Below are 11437 nucleotides of genomic sequence, written 5' to 3'. Positions count from 1 at the left end.
CGAGGAAGGGGTGCGTTTAGTAATTTTGAGTGCGACTTTAAAATCCGTAACACCAAATTAATTACTTTCAAGTTTCTGCAGATTTGTAGAATTCTGTACACTCAAAGTAAAAAGTATCCTTTTTTCAAGTTCACCCGTCGTCACCCTTTAAAAGGGTATCGAAAATGTACTGAATTTGACATACCCTTTTAAAAGGGTGACGCCGGGTGAACTTGAAAAAAGGATAGAAAGTATCCTTTTTGAGGATTGAAAGTACCCTTTTGAGGGATACTTCTGACTTTAAGTGTACATTTCTTGCCTGTTGTACACGAAAATTTGAAATTCCTGCAATATGTTCTTTTTTTTACCCAAAAGAGCCCTATGTAAATTGTACATTGTAACTGAAAATCGCACTTTTTCATACGATTTTTTTTTCAGTTCGACTGCGATTACACAAAAAAATGTAAAAATAATAATAACCAAAATTTATTGAATTGAATTTGAATTTATTTTATTTTTTAAGGCGAAAAAGCCACCAAAGTCTTGACTAAAGTAGTGGCACCAAAAACCTACTTCTTTTAGTAAACACAAAATACAAAACATTAATACAAAAGTAACAAAACAAAAATATCACGGCTGGACCCAGAGCTCCATCATCGCGAGGAACTCGGATGAGCTAGACTCCTATATACACTCCTGGCTGAATCATCTGAAAAGGAACAAAAGAAAGAAAAGGCAAAGCATGATCAAATTTAAAGAATAAAAAAACAAGCAGAGCAACAGTATCAGTTGAATTGGGTTACGAAATGGAAGCAATAAAAAAGAAAAAAAAAGAAATTATTGAATCTGGAAATCGTAGATTTTGAGAAGTTTCTCTACACTGAAACTAAAATCATGATTGAATTTGTATGCAAACTGCATATGGGTCATTCCATCTCAACTGTGCACGAAAAAGTGCAAATTTGAAAATAACCCTCTCCCTCAATAGAAAGTATTATCTGCGCACCACCAAACCGAAGTGCGCATCTCTTCTGTTGCGCGAAAAAATCTGTTGCGCCGTACATAAATTGAGTGGTTTGTCGTAAGCGTGTACATCAGCCTGTGGCGCAACAGGCTTTGACAGGTTGCGCTCGTATTTTGATTTTTGTCTGCCTTCACAATATCCTTTTTGAGGATTGAAAGTACCCTTTTGAGGGATACTTCTGACTTTGAGTGTGGTCTTCATCGATTGTCGACGAATTTCCCCGAACCAAATCGACGACCGCATCAAACTGTGCCAAGTCCATGTGCACTCCTTTCTAACCTTCAAATCGAGTCAGCGTAAAATTTTAGGCTAACCCGGTTAACCTAATAGAGCTATCTACGTGCGCATGTATTGCGTGTACGTATTATCTGCGCACCACCAAACCGAAGTGCGCATCTCTTCTGTTGCGCGAAAAAATCTGTTGCGCCGTACATAAATTGAGTGGTTTGTCGTAAGCGTGTACATCAGCCTGTGGCGCAACAGGCTTTGACAGGTTGCGCTCGTATTTTGATTTTTGTCTGCCTTCACAATACACGATGGATTTTTAGGTTAAAATTTGTGGTCGCCAGCAAAAACAAATGGTAAGCCATTTGTTTTGCTGGACGGTACAAAATTTAACCTCAATCTTTTTCGTGTACGTACACGCAATACATGCGCACGTAGATAACTCTCAAGGCTGTATATCAAAGGTACTCGTCATCTTGCTTTACATTAGTGCGAGTACATGACTCTGTGCCACTAAAACCAAAACAATAACAAAAGAACAATGGACCGTGCCAGGAAAACCAAAACATAAACAATGTCAGTGTCAGTGGAGTGAGAGAGTCAAAGATAGCGATTTTGACAACCGCACTACTACACACTCAATCGCGAGTACCTTAGGTAGAAAGCCATGGATAACTCTATAGAGTTATCTACGTGCGCATGTATTGCGTGTACGTACACGAAAAAGATTGAGGTTAAATTTTGTACCCGCCAGCAAAACAAATGGGGTGCTGGTGTGCGTGAGCTCGGGCTTAGATAACTCTATAGAGTTATCTACGTGCGCATGTATTGCGTGTACGTACACGAGAAAGATTGAGGTTAAATTTTGTACCAGCAGGCAAAACAAATGATGTTCTAGTGTGCGTGAGATCGGCCTTAGATAACTCTATTGCGGTTATGTACACCCTTACCAAAAATCATGACTTTTTGAGTTCCAGGTCCCACTTTTCATACGATTTTTTCATTTCAACCCATATAACCATTTTTATGGTTGTAGTACCTGTACTCAAAAAATCGTATGAAAGGTGGGATTTGGAACTCAAAAAGTCAGGATTTTTGGTAAGGGTGTATTTTGACTTTTTGTTCAAGTACGAATACTGCAGATTTTTTGAAATCAGCATAACAGATAAATTTACTAATCGTTTCTGAAGGTCACCTCACGTTGACAGTTCGAAAACGTGTGTGTATGCAAAAAACCGCAACAAAAATAAAAACAAAAAAAAAGTGTTTGCTTGACATTCGTCGACAGTCGCGCGGCCGTTTTCCACGTAAATTTTCAGTTCTTGCGTGAAATTTTCGCCCATTTTCACCGATTTATCTGCCGCAATCGGCTCGCAGTTCCGGTCGGTTATGATACTGCCAACTTAGGCAAGCTTCTACAAAAGCAGCTTCGACGATGGTCGTGGTAGAATCCCAGAAGCTTCCAGAAGGCGGCGGCGGCGGTAAGGAGTCGGAGGCTAACGGGAAATCGGCCGAGGCTGGCACTTCCGGCAAGGCCAAGTCCAAAAAGGAGAAGAAGGATGGCGGCGGCAAGCAGCGGGAGAAAAAGAAGGCCAAGAAGGAGACTGCGGTGAAGCCGTTGACCAAGGTGGTGATTCGGCGGCTGCCGCCGTCGATGGACGAGGAGACGTTCCGGAAGCAGATCGACCCGATTCCGGACCATGACGATTTCTACTTTGTGTCCGGCGATTGGTCGCTCGGGAAGAATGCCTCGTCGAGGGCTTATATAAATTTTACTCGGGCGGAGGACATATTTCTTTTTAAGGATAAGTTTGATGGATACGACTTTGTGGACGCGAAGGGCGTGGAATATCCGGCGGTGGTGGAGTTTGCGCCGTTTCAGGAGTTGCCTCGGAATCGGTCTCGCAAGAAGGACGCCAAGGTTGGGACCATCGAAACGGACACGCACTTTGTGGCGTTTAAGGAGGCGCTGGAGGCCGAGGAGAAGGACACGGCCGGGAAGAGCAAGAGCAAACTGGAGTACAGTTACAAGATCAAGGACGAAAAGAAGATAACTTCGACGCCGCTGTTGGAGTTTATTGCGCAGAAGAAGCAGGAGAAGCGCGATGAAAAGCGGAAAAAGTTGGAGGAAAAGAAGAAGCTGCGGAAGGAGGAGCGCCAGAAGAAGTCACAGGCCGTTGGGAAGACCATTCCGGAGGTTATCAAGGAGGAGAAAGTGGGTGGCGGTGAGGATGAGATTGTGGTGAGAACGGTTCCGTCGAGGTTGGATCCGGCGCAGGGCAAGAAGGAAGGCGGTGGTGGCAAGGAGAAAGAGAAGAGGCAGCGAAACCGAAAGGATAAGGACAAGGAGAAGGATCGTCCGAAGCCGGAAAAGGAAGAGGTTGCTGGCGCGACCGGTGTTGAGCCTGAAAAGCAGTTGAGTCGCAAACAGGAACGAGATCGTATGCGTAAGGAGAAGGAAAAGGCTCGAAAGCAGGAGGAGAGGGAAAAGAAAGCACTTGCTGCGGCGGAACCGGTCAAGATTAAGGAGAAGGAGCCTGCTCCAAAGGTTGAGGTGCCGAAGCTAGCACCTCCCGCCGAGTCTCCGCCCAAAAAAGAAGTCAAAAAGTACAGCGAACGCCGAAAGGAGACTCGCGCCCGCGCCGAAACGCGTCTCGCCGAGCTTGAGGAACGCAAAGACGATGATGCGAGCGCTTCTCTCACCAGCGAGCACTTCCAGTCGATCCCGAACATCCCCAAGATTGACATCAAAAAGAGTGTCCTGACGCCGCACGTTGCTCCGTTCATCCCCAAAGAGCAGAAATCATCGACCATCATCGTGGGTTCCGGATCAACGCTGCCACCGGCGTTCCCACATAAATCGGTCACTCCAACGCCACCCGCGGAAGAGGTCGCCACCGTGACGGCCGCTCCGGAAACGCCCCCCGCCGAGGACAGCAGCAGCTGCGAGAAGAAGCACGAAATCGACGAGAAGCTGAAGGAGGCCCGCGAAGCGCGCAAAATTCGCAACAAGAACCGGCCCTCGATCGAGATCTACCAGCCGCGGAAGCGACTCGTGCCCGGCTCCAAGGAGGGTCGCAGCGAGAAGAGCGACTCGGATCGAAGCTCGGAGCAGAGTGCCCGGCCGGGGACGAGCGATGCCAAGGGCTCGACCGCGGCCAAGGCCAAGGACAACAAGCGCCACAAGCTGACCAAGAAGGCTTCGGATAAGGAGCGTCCGCGGGATCGTCGCAGTCGGCGGAAGAACTCCAGTGATGCGGAAATGGGCGAGGAAACGATGGCGGGAAGTGTGACGGAGGTCGTGGAAGCGCTCGAGGGGGCGTCACTTGAGTAAGATTAAGGGATTTAACTTTTATTCGATGGAATACGCATAATAAATACAATAATAATCGTTCAACTGTAACGCTTCGTCAATGTCCGAAACTCCGTCCTAGTTCTGTCGTTCGGCCAGCTGTTTTAGCTGGCGCAGCACCGTCTCCAGCAGCTTTTTCTTGTCCCGCTCGGACTTGGACTTCATCAGCGACAGCATCGATTTCTTGTCCGCTTCGCGAAGCTTCTCCAGCACCACGATGATCGTCGACGGATGGACGAGCGAGTAGCGGTTCTCGTCCTTGCCAAAGTCGTGCAAGTACGCGCTCCAATCTTCGGAGATGAGTAGATCCAGCAGCTGTCGAATTTCCGCAAAGTACTTGGACAGATCGCCCTCGCGCAGTCCCGGAACCGGATCCGACGCGGCAAACAGCTCAAACTGCATCAAATCCAGGTTGATCTGATCGAGCGCTCCGCCGGAGATCTGTTTAATTTCATCCGACAGAATCAACCGGTAGATCCGGGTGGCCACGTGTTCACACGCCTTCCGACAGGCCGCCTGCGCCACCCCCGGCAAAATGTACGAAAAGCTCTGGAAAGTACTCTGCAGAAACGCGATCATGTCGGTGACGAACGGCGACGCGTGCCCGTAACTCTCCGGCAGCAACCAATCGTACCCCTCCAACTCCTCGAAGAACTCGTCCAGCTTGGAGCACAACTTGGTCGCGACCTGCTGTTCCGCCTCGGACCGCGCCACCTGGAACATGGCCGACGGCGTCTGCGTCAAACTTTGGCTCGTGCCCGTCATCTTGCACACGAAACTGTCCAAAAACGGGCCCGCCTTCTCCAGATACTGCGTGTCGATAATGATCTGGATGACCTGCATCAACGCCAAGCTCGGACTGCGGAACACGGCCGACAAACATCCGCTGAAGCTGCGCGTCAACAACAGATTGGCCGCCTTGCGCACCATCGCGGCGATCTCGTTCGGCGAAAGCGTCAACTCCTCGGAGAACTTCATGCACGCGTACATAAACTCCATCGCCTGGTGGTACCTTCAATGAGAGTGAGAGAGTTTAGTGAATCAAGTCCGCGACACACACCCAGAGTTCAACTTACACCTCCGGCACCATCCGCGAGAAGGGAAATTTCTTCGGGAAGGGTTGCGCCTCCAACTGCTCCGAATGGAACGGGAACCGCTCCAGCACGGCGTCGTACTCTTCCTGGGTATGCGCTTCCAGCGGCAAAAAGTCACTCCGGTCCAGAATCTCGCGGAACTCGTTGACCCAGCGCTGCAGCAGCACCTCGTTGTAGTGGTCGCGCATCTCCAGCAGCAAATCCCACAGTTGCGACACGGTGTAACCGTAGTTCTTCAGCGTCGTGATACTCAACATGATGAGGTTTTTGATGCGCAGCAGAATGTTCGGGTCCGTGCACGACGACGAGGACATGCTCAGCACGTTGACGGCGCGCGTCAGCGACGAAGACCACAAATCGTCCAGGTACGTCTGGGTGACGATCTCCCCGCCGGTGTTCATGACGTGATCTTCCACCACGAAGAACCCCACGATCGAATAGATGTAAGTTTTGTACGCTTCCAAGTTGTCGTGCATCGTCTGCGGAGCCTGCAGCACCAACTTGGCCTGGTCACGGCGTTGCTTCCGATAGTCCTTCTCAAAATACTCCTTATCGTTCAACACCGTGTAAATGTGCAAACAGCGATAAATCGGCGAAAAATCAATCAGATCCTGTGCGTTCACGTCCTCCTCGTCATCATCCACGCACTCCCCGTTCAACGCCATCTGCTTGTACTCCGCGATGATCGTTTCCAAGTCCCGCTTCTGCAGTTCCTTCGTGTGCTTCATTGCAATCTCCCCAATCCTCGGTGAAAACTTGCGAATATTCTCCAAAAACTCCCGGAAATCCTCCTCCGACGACTTCTTTATGTTCTCCTTCAACCGCGGAATCGTCTCCCGCATCTGCTGCGAGAACCGATACCCCGAAACCTTCGGCAAATACTCATTCTCCAGCACCTCCAGCGTTTTCAGTGCCGGATAGTACCGCTTCTCCCGAACCTGCCGCAGCAACTTGGAATAACACTCCAACACCGGCAAACAGCTCGACAAACCCTCGATCGCCCCCGCAATGTTCCCCTCCACCTTCCGGGCCTTCACCAGCTCATTCCCCCTCGCAATCACCCCGGCCGACGCCCTCGCCAGACCCTCGTCCAAGCTCTTGACCTCCTGGTTCAACCCTTGCGCCTGTGACTTTACCAGCAGCAGCTCCCGGATCGAATCGATAAAGCCCTGGTAGTACAGGTTGCAAATCCGCTCGATGTCCTTGTCGTGCGATTTTATCCGGCTCTCGAGCTGTTCCGAGATCTGGTCGTGCGAGTTGCCCTCCAAAATGGTGCGGAACGTGGGCCCCCAGTAGTCGTCGACCGCTTCGATGTCCTGCATCGAAATGTTGGCCATCTTAGCGGTGGGGTCGCTTGAGGCACCAAAATTTAAGGATTTTCACGGATTTTTCACTCAAAATTGATCGGGAAATTTGATAACTTCTGAGCGAGAACGGAGAAACATCAAAACAAACGGGACTGTCAAAATTTTAATGATGATGATTGATGACGTCAACCATCACAACAATTCTGAAGGGAATCGATGGTTTTGTTGTTTGTGCAGGGCTGTGCCACATGAGTTTCGAACATGCTACACGCTCATTTGAATCTACTCAAGTTTGAGTAAAAACTAACCCATTCATTAGGTCTATTCCCGTACTTCAGAATTCTGCAATTCTGCTCAAAAACGGCAGCAGAGCGTTCCCGTACTTTTCTGCAACAAAAGTAACTTTTCTCTCAGGCAGAACTTCTGCAGTGAGAGAGGTAGAAGTTGCAGCAAAACCGTTCCCGTACTTTTCTGCAAGCTCTCTCTTCTCTTTCTTGTTGAAAAGTTACTGCAATTTGGTGTGATGGATGTTGACTACACACTTACTTAAAATCTGCAAGTTGGGTGAAATTAAGCATTTTATTATAAGTTGTTATAATAAATGATTTTGGGGTAGTTTTTTTATGTCTGGTTTTATTGAGAACGATTTTTTTATGAAAACGATTTCAGGCTTAGTTCATTTATGTAAATAATATAGCGATTTTTTTGAGTTTTTTTATATTTTTACCTGATACAAAATTGATAACTTAAGCCATAGTATTACAGCACGGCTAGAACCCCAACAAAAAATTGTACTATAAAAACAAATTGTTTTTTAAAAACTTTTAAAAGACACACTTCTTTTGAGTTTAATCATTTCAAATAAATATTTGTTTAGGAATAATTTTTGATTTTCAATTGTTTTTAACATACCTCGGAATATACTAAATATGTGTGTTAAATAACAGGTAAATTTAATTGGCAAATAATAAATGATACCTTTAACGGTGCTACCAATTTCTATTCTTATATGAACCAAAAAGGAATGTTATTTTGTCGAAATTAAAATTCTTAAATTCTTAAATTCTTAAATTATTAAATTCTCAAATTCTGAAACTCTTAAATTCTTAAATTTACATTTGAGTTTTAAAAATTTTGATTTTCAGAACTTTTGAATTTTACTTGTATTTGAAATTTTAATTTCTTTAAGTTTCTATCTTATTATTTTTAACTGTAGCTTTTGAATTTGTTGTGTTCTGAACTCATAAATATTAAAATAAAAACTTCACACTCAGTTTTTTCTGCCGAACTTCGGCAGAATTCTGCCGAAATCAGAACAACTGAGCGCTCGGCAGACTGTTCGGCAGAAAATTAAACTGCCAAGCGCTCGGCATTTTAATTTTGACAGCGGTTTTAGTTGTGCCGAAAATCTCGGCATTTTCAGTAACACTTTTTACCGAGATTCTTGGCAGTTTTCAATCAATTTTGAATTAGGTAATAAAGAAAACTTTAAATTGTTTTGTCAACTTAAACATTACTACTTACTTTACTTACAAGAAAAAATAACGTAAAAGACACTGAAAATTGTAAATTAACTCTTTGCTCCAGAAGACATCGTCATTTGTTCATGGAAAAAATGATCCCCATAAAGTAGTTCCGCAACAGGCTTCTCCTTGACGGCAGCTTGAGGACGTTGTGTCGATTGTGCAGTCCTGTTTATTAGAGATAAAATTAAAATTAGCAAATGTTAGTTTCTGGAAAACATAAAGAATACATACCATTTCTAATTTCAGTATGTACAATTTGCTCTGGCACAACTAAATCAGAAAACTAAACATGGCTGCTTCTGATTTTTACCGGCACTTTAATATAATTTGACAGATACTTCTGCCGAACTCGGAAGATTCTGATGGTACCGAGGTGTTCGGCACACTTTGAAACCGAAAATCAGCATTTTAATTTGAAATGACTGAGTACTCGGCATAATTTGACAGAAATTGTCATTTTCTTCCGAGACGAATAACCTCGGCATAATATTCTGCCGAACTCAAAAATTGATTTCGAGTGTGTTTTGTTATTTTATTTTGATTTTTTTCAACCTTTTTTTTATTTTTATTTTTTTGAACTTAAATCATTTTGAAATATTTAGTTTTTAATTATTTGATTTTTTAAGCTTAGAATTTGTGATTTTTTTTCTGATATTAATTGCATTTTGAATTTCTCAAATATCTGATTTTATGTTTTGTAATGTTTCTTGATGTGGAAATATTAGTTTTTTTTATATTTTTAATTATGGATTTCTTAATTTCCAGATTGCTTAGTCATGTGTACCAAAATTTTTGAGTTTGTGATCATTTTTTTATTTGTCAAATTTACTGCGTCACCGTTGTTCTTTAATGTGACATCCAGTCATAATTTATTTATGTTATCCTGAATAATCTTTCAAACATTCTTCTATTAAACATGTATTTTTGGTTCCTTCTATATTAAACCTTTGTTTGTCTTTTTTTCAAATCATGTTTATTAAACGTACCTGCCACGCTCATTTGTAAAATTGTTTACCTAATGTAATTTTTTTTAAGTTGTTTCTAATATATTATTTATACCTAGCATAATTAATTTCTAGTTACTTAATAAATAATACATCCTTGATTTTTCAAATAAAATATTGTTCTGCATTCCCATTGCATTGCAATGTCCTAGTTCTATAGGTAAACTTCTTTCAATTACTTTTTTTGTCAACCATTTTTTTTAATATTTTGAAATACATAATAAAAAAAAATACCCAATTTGAGTAAAACTACTCAACTGTGTACAATGTTGCAGAAAAAGTACTGGAACGCGCTACCCAGGCAACATTTTTGCTGCTTCTCTACTTGCAGAACTTCTGCAAAAGAGAGAGATGAAGAGATCGAGCTGAAAAGTACGGGAACGTGCTGCAAAAAAGTGACTTATGCTGGCTGCAGAATTCTGCAGAGGCTGCAGAAATTCTGCAATTCTGCAAGTACGGGAATAGACCTATTGTGTCATTATCGAGGGGTGAGAACAAGGGGGTTGACACATCAAATATTTTCATTCGAATCATTCTGCTCATTCCAGAATGATTCTGGAATGATGCTGGCATAAATATGATTATTCTGTTTCTAATTAATTTTGTTTTTGCATGTTAGCGATCAGCAGCTGTCATTTTATTGAAGGAAAAGTAAACATGTTTTGAAAATCAAACAAATTCTCGTCATTCCAGAATCATTTCAGAATGATCGGCTGGCAAACTAAGAATCAAGGTGCCATCGTTCCGTAGCAAGGCTGTATATCAAAGGTACTCGTCATCTTGCTTTGCATTAGTGTGAGTGCATGGCTCCGTGCCCAAGGGGTAGGACAGTGAGTAACTGAGTGACTCAAATTCTCAAATTGACTCAATGTTACTCAAAGTTACTCAATTTTCCTCCTGAACGATTTTAAACCAGGTTACGGAATGATTGAATATACATTTTGACAGATGTGCGTGTTAACAAAAAGGTTTGGTTAGGAAATATATTTCAGCTCGAAATCTGCCGAGATGCTGCGCAAGTTCCGCTATTTTGAGTTGATTCCGCAGTGGACGGAACCATTCCGGAGTGATAACCCGGCGACGATGATGCAGTTCCAAGGAATGGTGCGGCTCGAGATCGTCAAATGCGGCCACGAGGCGGTTCTCAACTTGGTGGCAAGCTGGCTCCCGCAAACTCAACCGCTCCGACTTTGGCTCCGGCATTGCTGGTGACCAGTTGGCAGTAAATTGTGGCCTACCGGCGGCTACACCCATTGCGGCTACTGATAGTTCTGCTAGGCGCTTTGGAAATAGCAACTTTCCGGTGGAACAAAGGAGGGCGGCCCAAATTTTATGTTCAAGGTTGGAACCTGTCTTGGACGGCTTCTGCAACTTGGCCAAACTTAAAGCTGTTTATCGAACGAATCGCCTACCGTCGTAACACGCCGTCAATACCCACATTTATGTAACATCTGGCCAAAATGATCGATCAAAAGAACTTCCCAAAAAGGCGAATCTTCCCGATCGAGATGAGATCACCTTTGGCGTCCGGCAATGGCTGGTCACTTGTGGTGCTGTGCCAAGGAAACGCGACGCTGGTCACCGGTACGATTAAAGACTGAATATTACAAGGAATAATACATAACGGATGAACCATGGGTCAGTAAGCTTGTTGCTGTGGGAGTGTTCCGGAACCTGGAAATTATTGCCCCGAGAGAAGGTGCTTTTAATTGGGATATGCATTAAAAGATTAATGATTCTTATTAAATTATACTTAGTTTTATTTTAAAGTGAGTGATTTACATTGTAAGACGTTGATGCTTGTCACTGTTTCTCAATGACCATCGTTAACCTTCGCGCTGTTCTAACCATTTTGTTTTCTTCCGCCTCAATGAACATATCCGCCAGAGCTCCAGGTCAAATTGGTCCCACTTGTTTTGAGTACGG

At 44.1% G+C, this 11437-nt stretch overlaps 2 protein-coding genes across 2 annotated transcripts; one reads left to right on the top strand and one right to left on the bottom strand.

Annotated features, from left to right (window-relative positions):
- The first annotated feature begins 2472 nt into the window (after nt 1-2472).
- On the top strand, nt 2473-4625 carry LOC6037162 (regulator of nonsense transcripts 3B). Its single transcript, XM_038262051.1, has one exon. It carries the CDS (start codon nt 2664-2666, stop codon nt 4560-4562), a length of 1899 nt encoding a protein of 632 aa, XP_038117979.1. The 5' UTR covers nt 2473-2663; the 3' UTR covers nt 4563-4625.
- On the bottom strand, nt 4560-7130 carry LOC6037163 (exocyst complex component 6). The gene is made up of 2 exons (XM_001847048.2): nt 5657-7130; nt 4560-5592 (listed from the first exon to the last, which is right to left on the bottom strand). Exons 1-2 carry the CDS (start codon nt 7009-7011, stop codon nt 4659-4661), a joined length of 2289 nt encoding a protein of 762 aa, XP_001847100.1. The 5' UTR covers nt 7012-7130; the 3' UTR covers nt 4560-4658.
- Nucleotides 7131-11437: the final 4307 nt, after the last annotated feature.

The sequence above is a fragment of the Culex quinquefasciatus genome, chromosome 3 (genome assembly GCF_015732765.1).
Source record: "Culex quinquefasciatus strain JHB chromosome 3, VPISU_Cqui_1.0_pri_paternal, whole genome shotgun sequence".
NCBI classification, from domain to species: domain Eukaryota; kingdom Metazoa; phylum Arthropoda; class Insecta; order Diptera; family Culicidae; genus Culex; species Culex quinquefasciatus.
This window is presented reverse-complemented; position numbering and strand designations above follow the sequence as displayed.

Bases quoted from the DNA above. Each gene is read 5' to 3' on its own strand.
- LOC6037162 (XM_038262051.1), top strand. From the start codon at position 2,664: ATGGTCGTGGTAGAATCCCAGAAGCTTCCAGAAGGCGGCGGCGGCGGT.
- LOC6037163 (XM_001847048.2), bottom strand. From the start codon at position 7,011: ATGGCCAACATTTCGATGCAGGACATCGAAGCGGTCGACGACTACTGG. The intron at 5,593-5,656 runs GTAAGTTGAACT...CTCTCATTGAAG, and splicing joins TCGCGGATGGTGCCGGAGGT to GTACCACCAGGCGATGGAGT.